The sequence below is a fragment of the Pholis gunnellus genome (assembly GCF_910591455.1).
Source record: "Pholis gunnellus genome assembly, chromosome: 24".
Taxonomy (NCBI): domain Eukaryota; kingdom Metazoa; phylum Chordata; class Actinopteri; order Perciformes; family Pholidae; genus Pholis; species Pholis gunnellus.
Window position 1 is genome coordinate 144486 of NC_136551.1, and position 26571 is coordinate 171056.

General features: G+C 44.0%; 1 protein-coding gene across 1 annotated transcript; it reads right to left on the minus strand.

Annotated features, from left to right (window-relative positions):
* Positions 1 to 7512: 7512 nt before the first annotated feature.
* On the minus strand, positions 7513 to 25592 carry LOC306715242 (interphotoreceptor matrix proteoglycan 2-like; the record flags this gene model as incomplete). Its single annotated transcript, XM_079185556.1, has 19 exons — positions 7513 to 7546; positions 8061 to 8140; positions 8565 to 8745; positions 8836 to 9024; positions 9394 to 9604; positions 10817 to 11036; positions 11115 to 12844; positions 13807 to 14029; positions 14114 to 14175; positions 14471 to 14727; positions 15380 to 15400; positions 15487 to 15545; positions 17204 to 17365; positions 17446 to 19406; positions 20146 to 20168; positions 23425 to 23453; positions 23877 to 24043; positions 24833 to 25024; positions 25514 to 25592. 19 exons carry the CDS (start codon positions 25590 to 25592, stop codon positions 7513 to 7515), a joined length of 5880 nt encoding a protein of 1959 aa, XP_079041682.1.
* Positions 25593 to 26571: the final 979 nt, after the last annotated feature.

Sequence of the window (26571 nt, forward strand, 5' to 3'; positions counted from 1 at the left end):
GTCTCTCTGACGTTTCGGTCTACGTGCTCAGAGAAGCTCGTGAAACCAGAGCGTCCTCGCTGCTGCTGGAACACACACACACACACACACACACACACACACACACACACACACACACACACACACACACCAACCCCACCCACATCACAACACATCCGCCTGCTTCACACGTGCATGCTGGGAAAACCGCTGCACAGCCAAAACCACTGACATGCTTTCTCCGTGTTGGAGACCTGATGGTGATGAAGAGGAAGGAGAAGAAGAAGAAGAGTGTTCGAGGTCAGGCTGCTAAACAGGAAGCTGATGACAGAAACTCATCAGGTGTCAACACTGAAGAAAACAGGAGAAGAAGAAGAAGCTCCGTCCCTGCTGTCAGTCACACTAATGACTGTAATCTTCAGTGTTTCTGGATGATTAACTCAAGAATGTCTCCAGTTTCTCACCAACAGCTCTGAGAGGAAAGAGCTCACGAGCTTTGAGCTAATGCTAACATGCTAACATGCTGCTGTTAAGGTTTCATGTTCACCGTGTCGCAAAACCACCACAAAGACACGCAAAACCACCACAAAGACACGCAAAACCACCACAAAGACATGCAAAACCACCACAAAGACATGCAAAACCACCACAAACAGGCAAAACCACCACAAAGACACGCAAAACCACCACAAAGACACGCAAAACCACCACAAAGACACGCAAAACCACCACAAAGACACGCAAAACCACCACAAAAACATGCAAAACCACCACAAAGACACGCAAAACCACCACAAAGACACGCAAAACCACCACAAAGACACGCAAAACCACCACAAAGACATGCAAAACCACCTCAAAGACATGCAAAACCACCACAAAGACGTGCAAAACCACCACAAACAGGCAAAACCACCACAAAGACATGCAAAACCACCACAAAGACACGCAAAACCACCACAAAGACATGCAAAACCACCACAAAGACACGCAAAACCACCACAAAGACATGCAAAACCACCACAAACAGGCAAAACCACCACAAAGACATGCAAAACCACCACAAAGACATGCAAAACCACCACAAAGACACGCAAAACCACCACAAAGACACGCAAAACCACCACAAAGACATGCAAAACCACCACAAAGACATGCAAAACCACCACAAACAGGCAAAACCACCACAAAGACATGCAAAACCACCACAAAGACATGCAAAACCACCACAAAGACATGCAAAACCACCACAAAGAGACAGAAACAAAGTGACCTGGAAATGACACGATGAATTAGCAGTAAACAGCTGAGGCCCGTTCACTTTGTAGGTCGTAGTAAACACATGATGAAGATGAAGTACTTTGATGAAGATGAAGATAAAGTACTATCATGTCCTGACTCCATTGTTGCTGTCTGGAACAGAAGGAAAGATAAACTTGTGTAAAGTAATGGAAGTTGAGTTCAGTGAGCTTTGAAGTGAAGAGTCTGACAGCTGTGAACAACAAGCTTCAACTCGCCACAGAGTCAACACTTCAGCTCTCAGGTGGTGAGAGTTCACTCCTCTGCTTCTCTTCTTCTTCATGTTCATAAAGTTTCCACACCTCGTACTGTAAAACCTAAACGCTCCACATCAGACGTTCAGACCAAACAAACACAGCGAGGAACTGTGATCAACAAGTCCATTTTACAATTAGACCTCAACTTTATTGGTAAACAAATGCTTTTACACACAAATCTGAAGAAGAACCAACAGAACCAGAACCAACAGAACCAACAGAACCAACAGAACCAGAACCAACAGAACCAGAACCAACAGAACCAGAACCAACAGAACCAACAGAACCAACAGAACCAGAACCAACAGAACCAACAGAAAGTTGTTTATTCTCCTCAAAAGCTCGACTGGATAACAAACACACTTTGTTTCCAGAGTCTCTGGAGCTGAAATCTGCCGGTTCTTCACTCCTCATGACCGCCACAATAAAACACACAGGCCTTCACAATAAAACACACAGGCCTTCACAATAAAACACGCGGGCATTCACAATAAAACACACAGACCTTCACAATAAAACACACAGACCTTCACAATAAAACACGCAGACCTTCACAATAAAACACACGGGCCTTCACAATAAAACACACGGGCCTTCACAATAAAACACACGGCTTAAATTATGGAATCATTTCTCTTCACACAACAGAAAGAAGCTTTTTTTCGTGTAATGATCTTCAGGAGAATCAGTTGAGACTTTGACTGAATTCAGATGGAACTTGTTTATTTTGTAAATGTCTGACTGTATCTGTCTGCTGATTAGCTGATTAGCTGTTAACAGGGAGCTCTTAAATCAATCAGACGCCTCGTCTTCGACGCGCCGCCTGCATCACATCACGGTGATGAGAGCTGAGGAGGAAACCCAGCGACGCTGACATAACCTCCGTTATTCTACTGCAGCACAGAGCTTTCTTTGTCCGCCTGAGGCTGCACACTGACACTGGAAACACTGGAAACTCTTTTACCCTTCACTGTAATTACAGCCCTCATATTATCCCTTAAACACTCTTCATTTGTACATTAAATCAGGACACATTATGCAGAATAAATCTAAGTGCTGAGTTATGGAGATAACTAAGAGTTTACATGGTTATTAATGTGAAAAGAGCCGTTAAATTGATCTGTTAATGATCCCTGACTGATTAACTTCATCTGTTTTTAAAGTCTCTAAACGTTCCATCATTCAGGAAACAAGGCAAACTGTGGTTTTAGCAGTTAGGCTAGCTGTTTAGTGGCTACACTGGCTAGCATTTTACACCTCTCTGTGCTAAGCTAGCTTTAACACACCCTAGGTAGTGTAGTGTGACGTTTAGCTACAATAATATTAGCCGTACCTACACACAGCTAACTGTAGCTAACCGCTAGTTTAATCTGTAAAAACACATTTAATATTATATTAATACTTCAGGTAGTTTCACCTACAATAACATTAATTATATTAATAGTTCTGCTAGTTCCATCCATAACAACACATTTAGATCTCTTCTTCTGTGGTAAGTGTTAGCAGATGTCACCGGTGGGCCGAACCCCCCCCCCCCCCCCCTTAAACCTCTCTGGTTTGGACAGCGGAGCGGAGAAGAAGACGCTTTATTTTCCAGCTTTACATGAAGAGAGTTCAGACCCAAAGAAGACGAGGAAATCCCCGAAAACACCAGCGAGAGCTCAGGAACATGTGGAGCAGTTTAGACTGAAACAAGCAGCCTCATTATTGTTTCATGGGAGAAGTGACTTTTATATTTGACTGATGTTTTCACACTGGACCCGTTAAATATAATGAACATAATGAATTTAACATGATGTTTGTTTAAATCACTGTGTGAAGATTAGAAGTAACTAATGAAATAAACAGAAGCTGCACCATGTTTTTACAGAGAGCTTTTACCTGTAGTCCATGTTCCAAAGTAGACCTGCAGATCTTAGTCAGTCCACAGCTTTTCCACACGCTCACCTGAAACACACCTGAATGGACAACACCTAAAAATACACCCTAAACACACCCCAAAAAATACCCGAAACACATCCCAAAACACATCCCAAAGAACACCAGAAACACCCCCCAAATAACACCAGAAACACACCCCAAATAACACCTGAAACACACCCCAAATAACACCTGAAACACACCCCAAATAACACCTGAAACACACCCCAAAAATACCCGAAACACACCCCAAAGAACACCAGAAACACACCCAAATAACACCTGAAAGACACCCCAAATAACACCCGAAACACACCCCAAAAATACCCGAAACACACCACAAAAATACCTGAAACACACCGCACAACACATCCCAAATAACACCTGAAACACACCCCAAATAACACCCGAAACACACCCCAAAAATACCCGAAACACACCCCAAAGAACACCTGAAACACACCCCAAAAATACCCGAAACACATCCCAAAACACACCCCAAAAAACACCTGAAACACACCCCAAAACACACCTGAAACACACCCCAAAGAACACCCAGAACACACCCCAAAGAACACCTGAAACACACCCCAAAGAACACCAGAAGCACACCCCAAATAACACCTGAAACACACCCCCAAAAACACCTGAAACACACCCCAAAAAAACACCTGAAACACCCCCCAAATAACACCTGAAACACACCCGAAACACACCCCAAAGAACACCAGAAACACACCCCAAATAACACCTGAAACACACCCCAAAAAACACCTGAAACACACCCCAAAACACACCCAAAACACACCCCAAATAACACCTGAAACACACCCCAAAAAACACCTGAAACACCCCCCAAAGAACACCAGAAACACACCCCAAAAAAACACCCGAAACACACCCCAAATAACACCAGAAACACACCCCAAAAAACACCTGAAACACCCCCCAAAAAAACACCCGAAACACACCCCAAAAAACACCTGAAACACCCCCCAAAGAACACCAGAAACACACCCCAAAAAAACACCTGAAACACACCCCAAACACACCCCAAATAACACCAGAAACACACCCCAAAAAACACCTGAAACACACCCCAAAAAACACCTGAAACACCCCCCAAAGAACACCAGAAACACACCCCAAACAAAGCTCCTTGATGAGCCCCGCCCACAGCCACAGGGACACTGATGAAGAGAAAGTAAAATGACTCAAACTGCTGAAACTTCACTGAATAAAAATAATGCGTTAACGCGTTATCGCCTTAACTGGCCCAGCACTAATATATATATATATATACATATATATACTGTATACATGTATATATATGTATATACACATATATATATACATATATATATATATATATAAATGACATAAAACAGAGCAGCTGTAGACTCGTGACATTGGAACCCTCCATCAGAAGAACCCGATCCCTCTGAGCTCCGTCGTTACGTAAGCGAAGCTAACGGTCTCTGACAGGCCGGCTGAGTCCTGGTCCAGAACAATCAAAGGGGTACTTCTCACTGAGGACTGGGTTTCCCATTAAACCCCCACACGGCCAAGACCAGATACCTTCCAGTCACCGTCAGACCTCAAAAACACCTGCGGAACCAGAACCGCTTGGATCGGGTTCTCGTGACCCAGAAGGTGGTTTTGTTTTGACCCTCTTCCTCCTGGAGCCAGTAGAGAAAGACATAAAGAAGTCTAGTGTCAGAAGGCATTGTGGGAAATGTAGGAAACCCCAGAGTTTAGCTGAGGCCGGTTCCCTGAGGATCATGGGTTTTGTAGTCCTCATGTTTCATGTTCCCACGCTGTCTGAAGCTTAAACGTGTGTCTGATATAATAAAGTTAGACGTCATCGTGATCTGGATCCAACATTTAATGAGACCCATGAAGAAGAAACAGAGTCCAGAACCGAGCAGAGTCTGTTCCTCCAAAAACTGTGGAACAAAAACCCAAAATAGATTCATCTTTTCACACGTTTGACACAAAACTTTCCCAACAGCCCGCTGTGGAAACATCTTCATCGTCGTCATCGTCGCTGTGGAAACAAACACGAGCTGAGAGGAGGATCAGGATCAGGGGCTGAAAGCTCCGGACATAAAGGATCTCGTTCCTCTTCACATTCTTTCCGTCACACAAATATTTCCTCTTTTCATCGTCTGTCAACGTGAACGTCTGAAACGTCTTCGTCCTTTAACGGCCGAGTTTAAACAAAAAGAACTAAAATTATAGAAAATGAAGAGAAACATTCAAACAAATAGAAGAATATAAAACACCGGAATATAAGAAAATAAAAAAGACAAAAATATAAATAATCATCTTCATTAAATGTTCTTTTGAAAATCAGAAATAACAATAAAAATAAAAACGTAAATACAATTTAATAAAGAAAACTAAAAGTATTCATGAAGAAATGTCTTCTTGATTCAAATCAATCAGTGACGCCGACTACGATCCAATAAAAGTCTTCAACAAACAAAGAAAATCATTTATAACAAATAATATAATCAAGGAATTCAACATAAATGATGAACTTCATCAAAAAAATCCCAATAAGAACCAAAGTGAAGACGAGGATGATGAAGAGCACTCGCTGTTCAAACCTTTATTCAAACACACGCCTCTGCTGTCATCAGGTCGTCATGACGATGGCTTTGACTGACAGCTGGACCGTCTGAACGTTCCAACATTCCATAAAACTACAAACATGGCTGAAATAATAACGTTTATTGAGAATGTACGGCGGCCCACACATTACCCAGCAGCCCCTGCAGCTTCCTGACCCCATGAAGACTTTGAGGGCTTCTGATGATAACGACTAACAAATAAACTATGGAACTCAGACGTTACTGTAAAAAATATTGTCATTTTATTTTAGAAAAACGTGACGGGGCACTTACACATCACAGCTTTAGTTTGTAGTCTAAAATCAACGGCATAGAAAACACAAAGACAGAAGAGCTGCTGCAGAGGTTCGTAGTGTTGGGGGGGGGGGGGGGGGGGGGGGGGGGGCTACACCAACAACAAACAGCATCTAAACAACAAACATCAGCTGCTGTCAGTCTATTGGATGGATTTCATCAGATTATTGAGTTTCAGGTAAAAGCAACAAACAGAAAATTCAAGTATTTAAAAACACAATGTGGTGCTTTTATATTTATATTATATTTATACGTATAGTTTTAATACTCTGATAGTTTCACTTCATTTAATTGGAACTTAAACTTCAAACTGTTTGAGGTTTTGAACAGACGATACGAACAGTTTGGGCTTCTTTGCGTTGAAGCTCGTTGAGTTGTGAACATGTGAAGTTTCTCTCCAAAGACAAACTAGTCACAACAATCGTATCCGTTTAAAGTTGAAAGTTTAAAACTGTGCTTAATATTTCTGTTGAGTTCTACACACGTTCTACACACGTTCTACACATCCGTTAACACTCCAGCATCCATCAGAAATGTAAACATTGGTATTTGTTAAGCAGCTGATCGGCGGCTTATTGATCCGAGTTGTCGAGGAAAACTGACGTCAAGGGCTCTGAGAGTCTACGCATGGAATCCCAAAGAAGCTAGCGGAGCGATGAAGGCACTGACGAAGAGGAGTCTGAGTGTCAGAGTCAAACTATCGACCACCAGCCAACCTCCAGCGAGGTGTTTGAAGCTACAGCAGCAGGTTGCAGGTTCAACAGAAGCCCTTTGAGACGAAGCTAAAGACGAAGCGTAAGACAGAGGTTCTCAGAGAGAATATGAGGAAGAGCAGTGAACACAGACTGAAGTGTTACAACACAAACAACACAGTATTTACAAGTGAAGACGAGAAGGAAAATAAAACTCCTGAACGTTTCATCACGGTCACAGAAGAAGAAGTCCCAAGAATCAAAGACGAAGGCAGATTTCTGTAGAGACACAGGTGAGGACACTGTCACTTTAAGACTTCTGACCTAAAGAACTGTCAGAAAACACACAACAGCCAACGTTCACAAAGACATGAACCATGAAACATGAAGAACAGAGGAGACGTTGGTACCTCGAGGTCTCCGGCTCAGGACTCGCTATGTGGTCGAACTTCCTCTCCTCTCCAGGAATCTGCTCCACAAAACAAGAGCAAACTGGATTAGTTTGGTGGTTTCAGGCAGACCTGGTCCAAAACCACAAAGTCTACAATGTGAAAGAGCCCCAAACACAAACAGATGTGTACTTCTGCATGTTTGTTTGGATATTTGATGCTGTTGGTGGAGCGTCTCCAAAACATTGTGCTATTTTTAAATGTTTCCTTCAAACATTCACTTCTGTCTCTACACATGGAAAAACATTTGGTACAAATCTTATTGATAGATTATATATTGAGATTAGTTCTTCTGAACCAAAGGTCTGTCTTTGTAGATTTAAACTATTTCGAGACGTTTGTTGTTTGTTTCAAGGTGAAGTTTTGTGAATCTTGAAGGATTTAATGATTTAAACTTCTGTAAAAGTGTTGAATAATCATTTGATATGACAGGAGGCTCAGTCTAAGATATCATCAGATGGACTTAAACTCAAATATGTATAAATATGACGAAATCTAACGTGAACACAGCTTTACAAACATTGAAACACTCACACTTGCGTCTGTCGCACAAAGTCTGCAAAGTGCTGATCTCTGGCACACAACTCAAGTATCCTAAGACGCTCCTGGACCTCCTGCAGAGAGGTCAAAGGTCAGGAAACATGTCGAACAAGTGAACCAGACTGAAGAGGAGGAGGAAGAAGAAGAGGTACAAATACACTGGTGGTGTCTCTGAAGAGAGCACAAATAAGAAAGGTAAAGAGGTGAAAGTATTGGAAATATATCATTTATATATAAACTTAAACTGTTTCTCCAAACTCCATCTACTGTAGAGAAGTACCTCGTACCCCGTTTCCCACCTTAAAGTGGATTTACGGTGTTCCACAAGGCTCAACGTTGGGACCACTTTAGTTTTCTGTTCATATCAAAATAAAGCTCTACGCTGACGACACTCGGCTGTACGTAGAAAACAATCAGTGAAACAAAGAAAGGAGTTATATATAATATTAATATATCTATAATATATAGAATACAGAATAGAGGAGACGGTTTTCGTACCTCCTTGGTGAGCGCCTTGTTCTGGTAGATTTGTCGTATCTCGTCGCTGTGGAGGTGGACAGAGCCTCCGTACAGCGGCAGGTCATCGTAGCGCCGGTAGGACTGGGCGGTGACCGGGTCGCTCTCCAACGCCGGGTTGAGCTTGTTGGCTCGTTCCAGCGTCGGCACGCTGTCGCCCCGTCTGGAGGGAAACACGTCAACGTTAACTCAACAAACTATTGGATTAAAACTAAAATTGTAATTTAAACAGTCTGACGGGATCCTCGCCCACCGTAGCGGGTCCTCCGAGTCCCCCCCGTCGTACTGGTCTCGCAGCATCCTCGCCAGGAAGAAGACGATGCCGGCCGCCACCGCGAGGAAGCCGACCACCGCGGCGACAGCGATGCCGACCACCAGCGGCTCAGAGACGAACTCCTCGCAGTGCTCACCGCGGTACCACCAGTTCTCTCCGACCCGACACCTGCAGCGAAGGGTCACGGGTTCAAATCCCAGAGTCACCACCAGGAATATCTATTAATAACGACTTAGTTTGAACTTAAAGTTCAAAATACATTTAAAGTAACTTAAAAATTTGAAAATCTTGGTTAAATATTTTGTAAAGTTTTGCCAACTCTTAAATCAGAATCTTAAACTATATGGAAGGAATGTATGTCGTCCTTTGTGATGCAAACAATATATTATATTGTGTTAAATATAGAATTCATTGTGGGCAAATGGGTTTTTCTTATTCTGTGGTTTATAAAAGAAGAATTGAAGAACGAATTTAAAGGAGAAGCTTAAAGAAATGTTGAATAAACAGTGACAAAGAAAGAGTAAAACCTCCTCCGACCTGCAGATGGCGCCCTTGCCGGGGATGACGTCACATTTGCCGTCGTTGAGGCAGAAGTCGAGCTGCACCTCGCAGACGCTCTGACACGGCAGGCCGTCTACGCTCAGGTATCCGGCGTCGCAGACGCACTCGGCCTCTCCGGACCACCGATTCACCAAACACCTGGAGAAGTCGTTACACGCCTGGAACTTACAGGGGTCGGCCCGGTCACCTGAGGGGGGGGGGGGGGTTGATAGACGGTTATGATGGTTCTGGTTCTGGACATTTCCTCCACTAGAAAGCAGAGGCGGACTGCCACGCCTGAAATACACAGCGCCAGACCTCGGGACCAACGCCAGGACCAGAACCTAGAAACAGCCCTCAGGACTGACCCCGGGACCAGACTCAGAACTGGCCTCAAGGCAGACCCCAGGACTTACCATGAGTCAGACCCCGGGACCAGACCCCAGAACCAGAACATCACAGTGAGTACATGAACAGATGATTCTCTTGACTTGAGGTGGACTTTATGTCATAGTCCAGACCCAGTATGGTGACCATGTGCTCCTGATTATCAGCTGACCAGTGACTCACTAGATTACCAGGCTGTCAGGAGCTCCTCTGATTGGCTCAGACAGATTAAAAAGCTGCAGCTCAGCAGAGACGGAAGTAACAGTAAATCTGATCGAACGTTACGGCAACTCCCTCAGTTTAAAACACACACAACCAAAAGTAAAAGTACACCAGTATCATCAGTAAAATACAGTTAAAGTATTCAAACTATTCGATATTCTATCATTAGATTATTATGACTCAATTATTCATGTAGAGCAGGATTTTAGGACTAATTGATTGATTAATAATTTCAGCTGTACTTGTAAAAACTTGTAAAAACTTGTACTTGTGTTTTGATTTCTAAGAACTGAGTTTAATTTTTAAGAAAACATCAGATTTAGATAAAAACGTAATATATTTTGTGTGTAAAAACCTTTGTAAAGTAACTAAAGTTGTCAGATAAATGTAGTGAAGTAGTAAGAAGTACCTGAGTAAATGTACTTCTCTTCTTCCTCTCAGACAGATTATCTCAGGTATTACAGTTACACACTTTCAGCTTTACAACCGTCACATTGAGTCAAGTTTACTGATTTAGCCTGAAATAACAAATGTGTCTGCACTTTAAATTCAGATATTAAAGAAAAGCTGAAAACAAAAGTAGGAAGCAGGATCCAGAAGATCAACACGCTTTACTCAACCAGGTCAGTTTATCACTTGTTTATCGATATTATTAGAATTTAAAAAACTTTATATTTAGTCTATATTATATTATTTATCCATATTATATTTGATATATTATTTCATAACTATATAATATTAATACATCTTTTTAAAGAAGCAGGAGGATTGTTGATGTGGAGGTCTAGCCCCTCCTCTACTTCGGTCCTACCTGATTCCACGTCCAGCGAGTACTTGTCAATGGCCAGGTTCATGGTCTGGTATGCGGTGTTGGCGAAGTCTTCCAGGATGAGGTACACAACGTTGGTGACCCCTCTGGGAACAGGCTCACCGAACCTCATCCTGCTGTTCACCACGATGCTGCCGTTCCTGAAGTTGAGGATCTCCAGGTTCTCGAAGTTGTTCAGGTTGGACTGAAGGTGCGGGACCAGCTGCGAGGTGAAGACAAAGACGTGAGAGGAGCAGAACATGTGGATCTAGAAGTTTTGATTCAGTCTTTGAGGTCTTACCAGTTGTAGGAACTGTTGCTCCAGGGCTTTGTACTCGGGCGAGCTCTTGTTGAAGAGGTCCATAGAGAACGCCATGTTGGTCACCCTGAGGCTGAAGAACACCGTCAGGGCTCTGACGGGTCGGGTCGGTAGAGCGATGCCGTCCAGGTCCGACCCCTGAGCCCCACTGGAGAATCCGCTGCTGTCACCTTCAGTCGCCCCGTCACCGTACTGAAACAAATCGAAGCTGACATCGATGCTCGGCACGTCAGATATATCGTGATCGAAGGGTTGGATCTCAGTAGCTGGGGGGTCGTTGTGGACTTCCTGAAGCGAGGTCGGTGTTTGGAGGGTTTCACTACTTGATTCACTTTCTGAAGTATTCGTGGAGGTGGTAAAGACGTTTTCCTCCTGAGCTGAAGCTCCTGGAGACATTAGATCACCTTGATGTGATGATGACGGCGTAAAAAGAGGAACACCTGAAGTCGGACTGCTCATTGGAAACTCTTCTTCATGGTTCAGGTGCTTATGGTGAACCGGTTCCTCGTCCTCTGGCGCCGAATCCGACACTCGGGTGAACGGTGAGTCCTTCTCAGGGGAGAGCGCAATTCTGTCGCTGTGGTCTGAACTCACAGAGGAAGTGAGGACTGAAGCGGCAGTTGTCGATGCGACAATCATGACTTCATCCACAACCAGATCCTCTTCTTGGAGACTGACTGCTGGCGGCGTTGTTATGGTGGGATCAGTGCCGCCAATGTGTTGTTCCTCTATAATTTCAACCTCATCTTGATCTTTGGTTTCTGGCAGAAACAGGTTAAGTTTTTCAGTGAATATCTGAAGTTCTGCCAGCTGTTCGGTGGTCGAGTCAAAGCTGGGTTCAGATTGGACTCCTAGAAAGGTAGGAGACTCTAACCCTTCGGTTAAGGAGGTTTCAGTATCTGGGACTTCAACCTCTACCTTTTCGGGTCGACCTTCTTCAGATGCAGACCCAACAGCAGCAGCTGGAAGCTCTACTGCTGCTTCAGTAGTTACTTCCACATCTTCAGTGGTTTCTGGAAGCTTGACGGCCGAATTGGTTGGTCCTCTAAAGACAGGGGCCTCGCGAGTCCAGGGTTCAGACTCAAGATAATATGTGACTGGAGCCACAAGAGTATTTGGTCTGGTCAAGGAGTAGTCGTCATAGATAGCAGATGCCTCCACTGACAGTTCGATGGCCAAGGTTCCTTTGGGGGAGAACACCGGTGCATCGGTGGTGGTTGTGTGCCGAGGGTCTGTGCTGATATGGGGTGTCACCAAAACCTGGTCCAAGAACGGTTCCTCAATGCCTCCATCCAGCAATGATTCTTCAAAAGCAGGAACTATTGTTTGTAAACGGGGAGCTATGGTGAACTCAACCTCCATCAAAGTTACATCCTGGTTCTCAGTGGCCTCCTCATCCTTGTCTTCGTCCTCCGTCTCCTCCAGATCCGGCGGTGGTAGCACCTCAAGGCTGCCGTCCTCGTAGAGGTTCTCGTCAGAGGACGCCGCCGGCTGCCAGGACCAGAGATCGGCTCCCCGTCCGTCTCCAGAGAAACCAGAACCAGATCCTTCGTCCGGCATGACCTCGGAGCCCGATTGAGGTTTCACCAGCGGTTGAGGGGCGATGGCTGCAGAGGATCCTCCAGGATCCACCTGGTCTTCTCGGGCGACGAGGTCTCCAACCGCCGGATCATTACTCAGGAGGAATCCCTCATCTTCAATATTTCCATCATCTGGAAACCGGAAAAGCAAATAAAGAGTTTTTACGAATACTCTTTATTTTTATTTATCGTTGATAAATAATATTTTTGATAATATTATTTGATAATATTTGGTCGTCTGCTCAGTTATTGGTCGTCTGCTCGGTCATTGGTCGTCTGCTCGGTCATTGATCGTCTGCTCGGTCATTGATCGTCTGCTCGGTCATTGATCGTCATTGATCGTCTGCTCAGTCATTGATCGTCTGCTCGGTTATTGATCGTCTGCTCAGTCATTGATCGTCTGCTCGGTTATTGATCGTCTGCTCGGTCATTGATCGTCTGCTCGGTTATTGATCGTCATTGATCGTCTGCTCAGTCATTGATCGTCTGCTCGTGCATTGATCGTCTGCTCGGTTATTGATCGTCATTGGTCGTCTGCTCGGTCATTGATCGTCTGCTCGGTCATTGATCGTCATTGATCGTCTGCTCAGTCATTGATCGTCTGCTCGGTCATTGATCGTCTGCTTGGTTATTGATCGTCTGCTCGGTCATTGATCGTCATTGATCGTCTGCTCGGTTATTGATCGTCTGCTCAGTCATTGATCGTCTGCTCAGTCATTGATCGTCTGCTCGGTTATTGATCGTCTGCTCGGTCATTGGTCGTCTGCTCGGTTATTGATCGTCTGCTCAGTCATTGATCGTCTGCTCAGTCATTGATCGTCTGCTCGGTTATTGATCGTCTGCTCGGTCATTGGTCGTCTGCTCGGTCATTGATCGTCTGCTCGGTCATTGGTCGTCTGCTCGGTTATTGATCGTCTGCTCAGTCATTGATCGTCTGCTCAGTCATTGATCGTCTGCTCGGTTATTGATCGTCTGCTCGGTCATTGGTCGTCTGCTCGGTTATTGATCGTCTGCTCGGTCATTGGTCGTCTGCTCGGTCATTGGTCGTCTGCTCGGTCATTGATCGTCTGCTCGGTCATTGATCGTCTGCTCACTCTCTCCTTGCAGGTCGAAGGTCTTCTCAGGGAACCCTGCGGCAGCTGGAGGATTCGTGCTCTCTTCGAACATGAAGACGTCGTTCTCGCTCAGCGAGGGGCCCTGAGGTTCTTTCCGCTGGAAAGGGTCGATCAGGAAGTCGTCTTTGTTGACGAAGACGTTGGTGAGGTCGTCCTCGTGGCTCGGAGCGTCGGGAGGCTTCTCTGCAGCGAGGACGTTGTCCTGACAGAGGAAAGTTTACTGATATTGACATGAATGATCTTCATTTCTGTGATCGGCTTCTTCTTCTGGTTCACTTTAACTCACCATGTTGTCAAAGGTGTCGGCCGGTCGGCTCGTCGGTTTCTCAGCAGGTAACAAGTTCTCCACTGCAGAAAAGAGTTTGTCAATAACATCCTGTATTGATCTATCAAAAGCTGCTGGAAGCTTCTTCTTCCTCAAATCTAAACCGAGGACATCTGACAGATGATGAACTTACTAAAGACCGCTGGCCACATTTAATTGTATTTAGTGCCAAATTATTATATCTAGAATCAGTTTGTAGGAATTTACAACCTATGAAACAAGTCAATACCTTAAAAACTACGAGACAGAATGAGACTTTTCTTAAATCTGTGTTCATCAGGACGATAAGGTCCATGAATATATTAATATATGTGGTACCGTTCTCCAGCTGCAGGGCGTCCGGCTGCGTCTCCAGGCTGCTGTTGCTCATGAAGTTGTCCTTGTGCAGAGCTTCCGTGATGTAGTTGCGGAAGTCGGTGATGGTGTAGACGACGGTGGGCTGCTCGGCGGCTCCGGGGTAATTCTTCTCCACCAGGTTGTTCTGCAGAGAGATGAAGTCCAGCGTGTCGTTGGCGACACCGCTGCTGCCGTTGACCTCCAGGGTGATGGCGTAGTGGACCAGGACCACCAGACCCCTGAAGGGGGAACGAGACCTGAAGCTGAGAGCTGTATTATAGTGGAGGGTCAGCAGCTGTTTTATGATCTCGTTTCTGAGAGATTTTAAGAGAACCAGAAGGTTTAACCCTCTTTAGCCCTCGAGGCTCTACATGCTATATAATATTAAACTATTTAGATTTTACAACCTCTACTTACAGCCTCTGCTCTCTGCTCTTCAGTGTAAGAGTCTCTGATTGGTTGTCACATGACTTCATAGGAGTGTATTTAAGGAGTCATCTAGAATCTATATCACAATGTATAGCTTTGATTTATTGCCTGTGATGATGTGTTCAAGGACCGTCGGAAAGAAGAAAAACTGACGATAATGAATGATTTTATTCTGGCTGATAAACGGTGAAGTTTTGTAAAGATGTTTAGAGAAAACATTTTAATTTTCTCCTTCAGTTGGATGCTTTCTACGACTCAGAGTTCAGGTGAGTTTATGGGGGGGGGGGGGGGGGGGGGGGGTAACAGTAATCCTGTAACGGCTGCAGGAGGCCGACGAGCAGCGAGCGACTGATCCCACTTAAGAGCCGATTGACTATTGTTGAAGGCTTTAAGCTTCAGCTCTTACTTACTGCTACAGGCGTGGGGGGGGGGGGGGGGGGGGGTAACGTTGGTCAAACTCACCTGTCCAGGTCCTTCTGAGGCCTGACAACAGAAACACATCAGACTCTCAGGGATAACAGACTTTGACACATTAATGACCTGATAGACAACAGGAAGTTAAAACAAACCTGAATTCAACCACGAAGACATTCTTGAAGCCCGGGAGTCTCTCGAAGGCGTCTTCAATCTGAGAGACAGGAAGTCAATATAATAATAATAATAATAATAATAATCAGGTGATTCTTCATCAACAATGTCTCTAAATCTGCAGTTTGTCATGTTTGTGTCTTCACTAACAGACGTTCTTTAGTTTAGTAGACGGAGAACTAAACGCTGTTAAAGAGGCAAAGAAGAAGAAGAGAAGGAATCAGCTGGAACAGCTTCCTGTTTCAGAGTTTCACAATAAAAGCTGGAGTGAACTTTATCACAGTTGTAACAGAAGGTTAGTGTAGAGTTACTGTTATAACATCAGCTGCTGTTCTATCAATATTTACTGATCAATAATCAAAGTGATTCTGTCATGTGTCTGTTAGAGAAGAACGTTTTGTGTTCCTCTTGTAAAGTTACTCTACTGTCTCTAAGCCTGTTCTTCACTTCATGTTCCCTCATTAAAGAAAACAAACCGTCACTAAAACGTCCCGGTGGAGCCTGAACACACCGGTGGACCTGATGTTTCCTGGCACCGCTGGTTTTTCCAAAGTGAGTCACTGCTGGTTTTTAGAGATCGATCGCTGGCAGAGAACTCAAGAACCTTCAAGCTGAAGAACCGTAAAGCCTGAAGAACAGGCCTGTAAACCACAGAGGCCTGAGTCTGCCGTTTATAGGAAAACCACAAGCAAGTAATGAGCGTCGCATCCTGGACGTCAGAGAGAGGAGTCAAAGACGCAGAGGAGTGAAGATGAGGAAGAGGAGGAGGTGTGAACAGGAACCACAGAGATCAATAACAATGATGTCATCACTGATCCTCTCCTGCTGCTTTGATGACCACGTTTTGAGAAACACTTCAATCCAGAGACTTTATTTCATCTGGAAATGATTAAATCTGTCTTTCTTTAACAATAGTTCAACATTTTTAAACGCTCTGAAATTATGACGAAAATAAAAACCTTTATGATGAATTATTAGTTCTTATTTTGACCCGAAACCTTAAAACCATCGTTTCAGTTAAAACCATTGTTTCAGTTTAAACCATCGTACCCTTCAGGTGAAGTGTTTCAGTTTAAACCATCGTACCCTTCAGGTGAAGTGTTTCAGTTTAAACCATCGTACCCTTCAGGTGAAGTGTTTCAGTTTAAACCACCGTACCCTTCAGGTGAAGTGTTTCAGTTTAAACCATCGTACCCTTCAGGTGAAGAGTTTCAGTTTAAACCATCGTACCCTTCAGGTGAAGTGTTTCAGTTTAAACCATCGTACCCTTCAGGTGAAGTGTTTCAGTTTAAACCATCGTACCCTTCAGGTGAAGTGTTTCAGTTTAAACCATCGTACCCTTCAGGTGAAGTGTTTCAGTTTAAACCATCGTACCCTTCAGGTGAAGTGTTTCAGTTTAAACCATCGTACCCTTCAGGTGAAGTGTTTCAGTTTAAACCATCGTACCCTTCAGGTGAAGTGTTTCATTTTAAACCATCGTACCCTTCAGGTGAAGTGTTTCAGTTAAAACCATCGTACCCTTCAGGTGAAGTGTTTCAGTTTAAACCATCGTACCCTTCAGGTGAAGTGTTTCAGTTTAAACCATCGTACCCTTCAGGTGAAGTGTTTCAGTTAAAACCATCGTACCCTTCAGGTGAAGTGTTTCAGTTTAAACCATCGTACCCTTCGGGTGAAGTGTTTCAGTTAAAACCATCGTACCCTGCGGGTGAAGTGTTTGGCCAGCTGCTGGTACTGGGAGCTGCTTGGGTCTCTCAGAGCGTTGTTGTAAGTTTCTCCTCTCAGCTTGATGCTCAGCTCCACCACCTGGTCCTTCAGGGGCCTCGGGGACCACGGCACGCCGCCGTCGATCTCGTTACCGATCTGAAAGTTCGGGGACATTGAATGTTGGGTGTGTTGTCGATAAGCGGGACGTTCTACAACAAAAATCTACTTTTACTCACCGAGTTGTCGAAGTCGTTGTTTCCCAGAAGGTGGTCGTCTACGTTGTGAGGGTTCTCCGTCAGATCAGGGAAGTTCCCGTTGTTGTACTCCATAACATACTTGGTTGTGACCTCCGGAGTGGATGCAGCACCTGGGGGGGTACCCTCAACGTCCTCAACCTGGACGCTGTCCTCACTCTGGTCTTTTCCAGGATCATCAGGAACCTCGTGGCGGACCTCCTCAGCCTCAGTTACTCCCCCCCCTGTGGGAACAATGCCCGGACGGTCACGAGTCACAACCTCTCGAGATGTTTCACTTTCGGACTCTGGACCTTCACTTGCAGGCTCAACCACCTGTGTAGGACTCTTTCTGGTGGTTTCTGGTGGTTCTTCTACCTCGGGGTATCCTAGTGGTTCCACAGTTACCTCTGGATCAGGTATTTCCTCCACTTCAGTCACGGGCAATAAACGATCAGTATCTTCTTCAATAACTGGAGTGATCTCTTCTTTGACCTCTGGTGTTTCACCAAAAGTCTCAGGAACGACTTCCTCCAATATCTCTAACGAGGCCTCAGATGTTGCTTCTTCCATATCCTCCAAAGGTTCTTGTGCAGGTTCCTTCTCCTCTGCAATTTCTTCTACGAGTTCTGCTTTTTGTTCTGGTTCTCTAGTGGGTTCTGTCTCTTCAGCAGTTCCTTCTGCAGGTTCTATTATTTGTACAGTTTCAAAAATAGGTTCTGGTTCTTGTTCAGTTTCTAATGGAGGTTCTGGTTCTTGTACAGTTCCTTCTGCACGTTCTGCTTCTCCAGTAGGTTCTACTATTTGTACAGTTTCTAAAATAGGTTCTTGTACGGTTTCTATTGTAGCTTCATCTGGTTCTTCTTCTGCTGAGATGTGAACCGAAGCATCTAAAGTCTCATCTTTGGTTACTGTTGCGTCCTCTGTTTGAACATCTGGTTCTTCTTCTGCTGTTGCATCAATGACGTCTAGCTCTTTTACATCTATCTCCGTCGTCTCTTCTTCAACAACAACCGAGTCTTCTTCATGTAAGACTTTGTCTTCTTCTGCTGCCTCGACTATTATTTCTTCCTCCGTCTCGTCCACTGCAGTATGAGGTGGTACCTCCTCTGTGACGTAGGAGGTGTCTTCATCCTTGTTCTCTCGTAAAATCATCACGACGGGTTCAGAAGTGACCTCTTCACTAACTTCTACTGCGATCTGGTCTGTTGTGGTCAGAATAGAAGCCTGGGAACGAACCTCCAAGTCTTGAGTCACATCTATAAATATTTCAGCTTCTTCTTCTGAATGCGTGAACAAAAACACAGTTGGAGTTTCATCTTGGCTAAATTCTATAGTTTCCTCTGAAGGATGTTCTGCAGGTGGTTTCGATCGGTCACCTTCAGGTTCTTCAAGAATAACTACCTTGACTATTTTAGGTGTATCGGTTGGCTCTGGTGAATCCTCAGTTTCAGTCAAGGACAAGTCTGGGGTGACGTCCAAAGACTTGTCTGGAGGTTCGTCAACGACCTTGAAAGTCTCCTCGGGTGTTTGCTCGGTTGCGACTCCTGAAGAAGCCTCAGCAGCTGGCTCTTCATGCCCTAATGTAGTGGGCTCAGTAGAAACCACAATGGTGGCTTCTGTGAGGACCACTTCAGCCATGACCTCTGAGGGTGGCTCCTCAGAATCAGGTTCATCCACATCTTCAGGTAAGATCTCAACCTCCTCTTCTGTTATGGTTTGATCTTCCTCAACAACCTCCACGGTTTCCTCTGCAATGTCCTCAACATCTACTTCTTCAGACTCCAGAGTGTCGGTGATGATCAAAGGTGGACTTTCTGAAGGGATCTTGGTCCCCGATGTTGCAGGATCGTTAACCCCTTCGGTTGCAGAGAGTAAAGGGGTCAACGCGGTGACCTCAAAGCCCGGTGGAAGGTCCTCTTTGTTTGTTGTGATTGTGTCCGATCTGACGATAACGTCCTCCTCTGTAAAAAGACGATATAGATGATACGACATTATTAGGACGATGGAAAGTAAACTAACTGAACATAGTCATGCGATCCAGTTCCTTTCAGAGAGATTTAACTCTTAACATCATTTGTCACATTTTGTCGTTGGTTGGGAAGACCTAGTGTTTGATCCACTGGCCACAAGCGGAGACACTCAAGTGATTCCTTTTCTCCGTTCACCTTTAAAAGAGGTGAAGTTGTGACCTTAAACTGAACCGTAAAGCCGTTTCAGGAGTGGAAGACTTTTGTTTCCAGCTCCATGTTGGCTCAAATACAAACCTCCACAAACTCAGCGTCTCCACGTTCTTCTTTGATCCCACTAACCCTGACACCACTCACTCAGTCAGGTCTTCACCCCGACACCAGTAACTCAGTCACGTCCTCACTCCCGAGTGACCAGACTGACTGTAAATAGGCTTACTGGTCTATTCAGAGCTCCCGGTCCTCCCTCACATGAGGTGAGGTGGGGGTAAGCCGGCAGCAGACGTTTAAACCTGGACAACATTCAGTGATGAACAAACATGATCGTCTGGTCCTCATCAAAGAGGTCATGAAGACTTTCAGTGGGTCACCAGTTAGACACTATTAACCTCCTGCTGTCACACAAAGTCCGTCAAAGAGCCGTCTGCTGCCTTCAGGTGTGACTTTTACTGTCCGAACGTTGGGCTCTCGTCAACATCTTAACGGGGATTCAGAGATTCAGGTGAGAGTTTACCTGCTGGACTCAACGATTCAGAGCTGCAGAAGAAAAGAGAGAAAAGAGTTTAGAAAACAGAAAAACAACAACTTCCTGTCAAACTGTGACGGAAACTTTCTAGATTGTAATTGTATAAAGTTATGATCGGATATTATTCATAAAAATGTTTACTGTCTTTGTGAAAGTAAATGAATATATTTATAACATTTATAAAAAATGTGATGACTGTAAAGAATAAATAAGTAATCGATTAATCAAGAAAGTTATTCTTAAAGTGAACTGAGAACGATTCCGTTAAGTCTTTCACTTTTTAAGATAAACCTCATTACATCATACTAATGAAGTCATTAATACTTCAGAGATACATAGACACACGATTAATGGAGTAAATCTAGAAGGACATCTGTTGCACTTCTGTCCATCCTGGGAGAGGATCCTCCTCTGCTGCTCTCCCACAGCTCTCTCCCTCTGTTCTCCCCCTTAAAGGGAGGTTTTTGGGGAGTTGTTCCTGTTCTGATGTCACATGAGTACAGATTGTAAAGCCCTCTGAGGCTAATTTGTAATTTGTGATTTTGAGTTATACAAAAACAAATTGAATTGAATTGAATAATATAAGTATAAAAACAAAAAGTCCAAAAACAACATCAGTAAAATGAGCAAAAGCTGATTTTTTTAAAGTTTTATATCTATATTTATTGTTTCTGCTCCATCCTGTTACTTTAATGTTTCTGTTCAGCAAAACATCTGTGAACCCTGAAAACAGTTGGCATTCCCCTTTAAAGTCATTAAAGTGCAGCCGTGAGACACATCTGGGCCGAAGAGGCTTTTATGGAGAGAATGAACAGAAACCACACCAACAAACAAACAAACATCTGGCTGAGCGAGAAGCAGCCAAACACGTTCAACTCTATGAAAAGCCTAAAGTCCCGTTTTACTAGATCATAAATGTGTGTAAGTTCTACGTATATAGTGACGTATCGTCGGCGTACAGCTGAACTACAGTCTGAACTGACTCAGGGCTGTTTGGTGTTTGCAGGCCTACCTGCACGGAGGAGGAGCTGAGGCGATGGGCACGCTGCAGCAGGTGATGAAGCAGAGCACAGGCGTCAATAACACAACCACGTCAGCCTACTACACCTTCTACACTTCAGCCTACTACACCTTCTACACTTCAGACTACTACACCTTCTACACGTCAGTCTACTACACCTTCTACACTTCAGACTACTACACCTTCTACACTTCAGTCTACTACACCTTCTACACTTCAGTCTACTACACCTTCTACACTTCAGTCTACTACACCTTCTACACTTCAGACTACTACACCTTCTACACTTCAGTCTACTACACCTTCTACACTTCAGACTACTACACCTTCTACACTTCAGTCTACTACACCTTCTACACTTCAGTCTACTACACCTTCTACACTTCAGACTACTACACCTTCTACACTTCAGTCTACTACACCTTCTACACTTCAGACTACTACACCTTAGTCTACTACACCTTCTACACGTCAGTCTACTACACCTTAGTCTACTACACCTTCTACACTTCAGTCTACTACACCTTCTACACTTCAGTCTACTACACCTTCTACACTTCAGTCTACTACACCTTAGTCTACTACACCTTCTACACGTCAGTCTACTACACCTTAGTCTACTACACCTTCTACACTTCAGTCTACTACACCTTCTACACTTCAGTCTACTACACCTTCTACACTTCAGTCTACTACACCTTCTACACTTCAGTCTACTACACCTTCTACACGTCAGCCTACTACACCTTCTACACTTCAGTCTACTACACCTTCTACACGTCAGTCTACTACACCTTAGTCTACTACACCTTCTACACTTCAGTCTACTACACCTTCTACACTTCAGTCTACTACACCTTCTACACTTCAGTCTACTACACCTTCTACACTTCAGTCTACTACACCTTCTACACTTCAGTCTACTACACCTTCTACACGTCAGCCTACTACACCTTCTACACTTCAGTCTACTACACCTTCTACACTTCAGACTACTACACCTTCTACACTTCAGTCTACTACACCTTCTACACTTCAGCCTACTACACCTTCTACACTTCAGTCTACTACACCTTCTACACTTCAGCCTACTACACCTTCTACACTTCAGTCTACTACACCTTCTACACTTCAGCCTACTACACCTTCTACACTTCAGCCTACTACACCTTCTACACTTCAGTCTACTACACCTTCTACACTTCAGCCTACTACACCTTCTACACTTCAGTCTACTACACCTTCTACACTTCAGTCTACTACACCTTCTACACTTCAGCCTACTACACCTTCTACACTTCAGACTACTACACCTTCTACACTTCAGTCTACTACACCTTCTACACTTCAGCCTACTACACCTTCTACACTTCAGTCTACTACACCTTCTACACTTCAGTCTACTACACCTTCTACACTTCAGTCTACTACACCTTCTACACTTCAGACTACTACACCTTCTACACTTCAGACTACTACACCTTCTACACTTCAGACTACTACACCTTCTACACTTCAGTCTACTACACCTTCTACACTTCAGTCTACTACACCTTCTACACTTCAGTCTACTACACCTTCTACACGTCAGCCTACTACACCTTCTACACTTCAGACTACTACACCTTCTACACTTCAGACTACTACACCTTCTACACTTCAGTCTACTACACCTTCTACACTTCAGTCTACTACACCTTCTACACTTCAGTCTACTACACCTTCTACACTTCAGCCTACTACACCTTCTACACTTCAGACTACTACACCTTCTACACTTCAGCCTACTACACCTTCTACACTTCAGACTACTACACCTTCTACACTTCAGTCTACACCATCTTTTGAATCTATTTCTATAATCGAGTTACAAAAAACCTTATTTTCTTCAAACAAGAGAAGGAATCTTTGAAGCGACTTGTTTTCGTGTGAACATGTTGAGACGTGAAAACGCTGCAGCTTCAGAATCAATAATACTTTAAACAATCTGTGTTCATGCAGAACACCATCTGGAGTTACAATTACTGAGATGCAATAACAATAATAATACATTTGGTGTCGTAGATCAGCAGAATGTATTGAACTATTAAAGAAAATAAGATTGTAAAGATTGAGCTGATGGACAGAAAGTTAAATGTTTCATATGATCCAGAGATCCTGATACTCAATGATTGTTCAACTTCTTCTGTTTCTTACAGGTTCATGAACTAAAACACACGAAACGTTTGACTTCGTCGTAAACTGACCTGTTCGTCGCCGCTGCCATGGCAACTCTCTGAAAGATGGAAACACAGTTTATGACATCATGACGACAGTTTGTTGTTGCTCCTCAGTGACATTAAAATGCTTTTACAGTAAATCACAGAGATACTGAAGCAGATTTAAATCTTTAGCTGCTTTTATTTTGGTAAATTTATATTTGGGAACGTTTTTATTCTGAACCTTTGTAATAAACTATGTAACATTATCATTAATAGCATTATCAGTATTGGTCCTAGACTTGTATTATTTTGTACACAATAAGACAAATGATCATTATTTACATACAAAATACTAACGTCGTATTTCTAATATATTTAATGAAGTATTATGAAGTATGTGTTTTTTTACCTGTGTATTGCTCCTATGTGTCTATATGAATATGATGTAATGTATGAAGAGAATATATGTGTATATATATACACACACACACACTCACACTCCTGACGAGGCTGCCGTGTTCCTCTGATTGGCTGAAGAAGCTGCCGATGTCCTTGACGCTGACGGACTCGTCTATGCAGCGACGGACCCAGTCCTGGTACTCATCCCGCTCCGGGAGCCGGTCCCAGAAGATCTTAAAGGCCTCCCACACGGTCTCCTGACACACTGAAACACACATGTTATATAGAACATGTTACTGGAACATGAACATGTTACACATGAAGCTACGTCTCTTTAAACTCCCTGAGCTTGTTTGAGCTGAAACTAATGTTTCGTAGATCCATCTTTGTAAATAACAGCAGATCTTGTTTCAAGTTGAAAGCTACGGGATGTTACCTGAAGCTGAGACCACATGACGTGTTTTTGAAGTTCACCTGTCTCTGAATGACCTCTGACCTCTCTGAGATCAGCTGCTTTAGTGACAGCAGACACAGAGTTTAAGCTCCTAAGTCAGTTTGGATCAGAGCTTCGGTGAAACACCGAGCGTTAAACGAACAAACATGTTTCTGAAAACACTAAGTCCACAACCACAACCACAACCACAACCACAAGCACAACCACAACCCTAACCACAACCACAACCACAACCACAACCCTAACCACAACCACAACCACAACCACAACCCTAACCACAACCACAACCACAACCACAAGCACAAGCACAACCCTAACCACAACCACAACCACAACCACAAGCACAAGCACAACCCTAACCACAACCACAACCACAACCACAACCACAAGCACAACCACAACCCTAACCACAACCACAACCACAACCACAAGCACAACCACAAGCACAACCACAACCCTAACCACAACCACAACCACAACCACAACCACAACCCTAACCACAACCACAACCACAAGCACAACCACAACCCTAACCACAACCACAACCACAACCACAACCACAACCACAACCACAAGCACAACCACAAGCCGCTGACGTACCTCTGAGATGGAAGTACTTCAGGTGGTTGTTGACGGCCTGGTCGAACGTCTCCCGAGTACAAAGTTTGACTCCGCTGGGAAACAAGATGTTCCTCTTCCTCCGATTTAAATCGGCGTGTCGTCGGTAAAGAAGCTGATCGGAAACCAGCGACTGATCCACCAGATGTGAACCGGGTCCCTCCGAGTCGGCGTCTGGAGGAAAACCAGAGAGTACCTTTACTGCTCGAAGTACTTCTGTACTATTACTGCTGATAGTACTGCTGTACTTTTCAGCTGATAATGTAAGGACATGAAACAGATAATACTTCTTTCACTTACAGGACGTTTACAGGACACAAACATATTGGTATTTCTACTGTAGTTCTAACAGGTATAAATATCTGTTAGTAATAATACAAATGTGTTGTTTGAACACAGGTATAAGTATCCCTTAGTAGTAATAAAACCTTTGAACGCAGGTATAAGTATCCCTTAGTAGTAATAAAACCTATTAATGAATACAGGTATAAGTAACCGTTAGTAGTACTAAAACCTTGATATGAACACAGGTATAAGTATTTGTTAGTAGTACTAATAGCTTGATGTGAACCTGTCTGTGTAGACGTGTCCTGACCGCAGTAGTAATAAACCCTTAGTATGAACACAGGTATCCCTCAGTAGTACTAATACCTTGATGTGTACCTGTCTCTGTGTAGACGCGTCCCAACAGCAGCACAGCTCCCAGCGTCCACAGCACCAACCTCCCAAACCGTCCTGCCATTTCTCAGAAGAACTTCTTCTTGGTCTGTCCTCGTCTTCAGCTCATCAGCTCCGTGTCTCAGTCGTCCAATGAGACGGGTCCAAAGAGACGGGAGACTGGAGGACGGGTCTGGTGTCTCCGAGCTGCTGGTCTGCTCTCTGAGCAGATGGGACTTTTTTTTCTCTTTCCTGTAATCCGATTTGTTAATCTGCTGGACTGGATGACTATCTGTGCTGGACTGGATGACTATCTGCTGGACTGGATGACTATCTGTGCTGGACTGGATGACTGTCTGCTGGACTGGATGACTATCTGTGCTGGACTGGATGACTGTCTGCTGGACTGGATGACTGTCTGTGCTGGACTGGATGACTGTCTGTGCTGGACTGGATGACTGTCTGCTGGACTGGATGACTGTCTGTGCTGGACTGGATGACTGTCTGCTGGACTGGATGACTATCTGTGCTGACTGGATGACTATCTGTGCTGACTGGATGACTGTCTGCTGGACTGGATGACTGTCTGCTGGACTGGATTACCAGATTATCAGAGTCTCACATCAGTGTCACTGTTGCTTTAAGGGAATCAAACAAACATACAACAGTTTAGTTTAAAGATAATTAAGTTAATACAAAGGTTATTACCCATGATTCACCTGTGAAAGTGATGCAACTGTGTCCAGATTTACTCTTTAAATTACTATGAATTACTGCTAAATAAACATGTAATATGAGCTTCATATGCTGTGATTAATACGTGTGTATTAATGTATTTAACTGTAATTTAAACACCAGTAAAAACAGTTGTATAATATAAAACAGAGTCTCCGTCGGCCAGGTGGTCGTTACGGCAGTCTGATCTGGATTACCTGAACACCCTACAAGGTCACGCTCAGCATTAACAAGGTCATAGGCCACGATGGAGCTGGATGCCCCCCCACATGTTTCCTTCAATTAGTAGATATGTAAGACAAAATGTCATCAGCATCTATTCATATCAA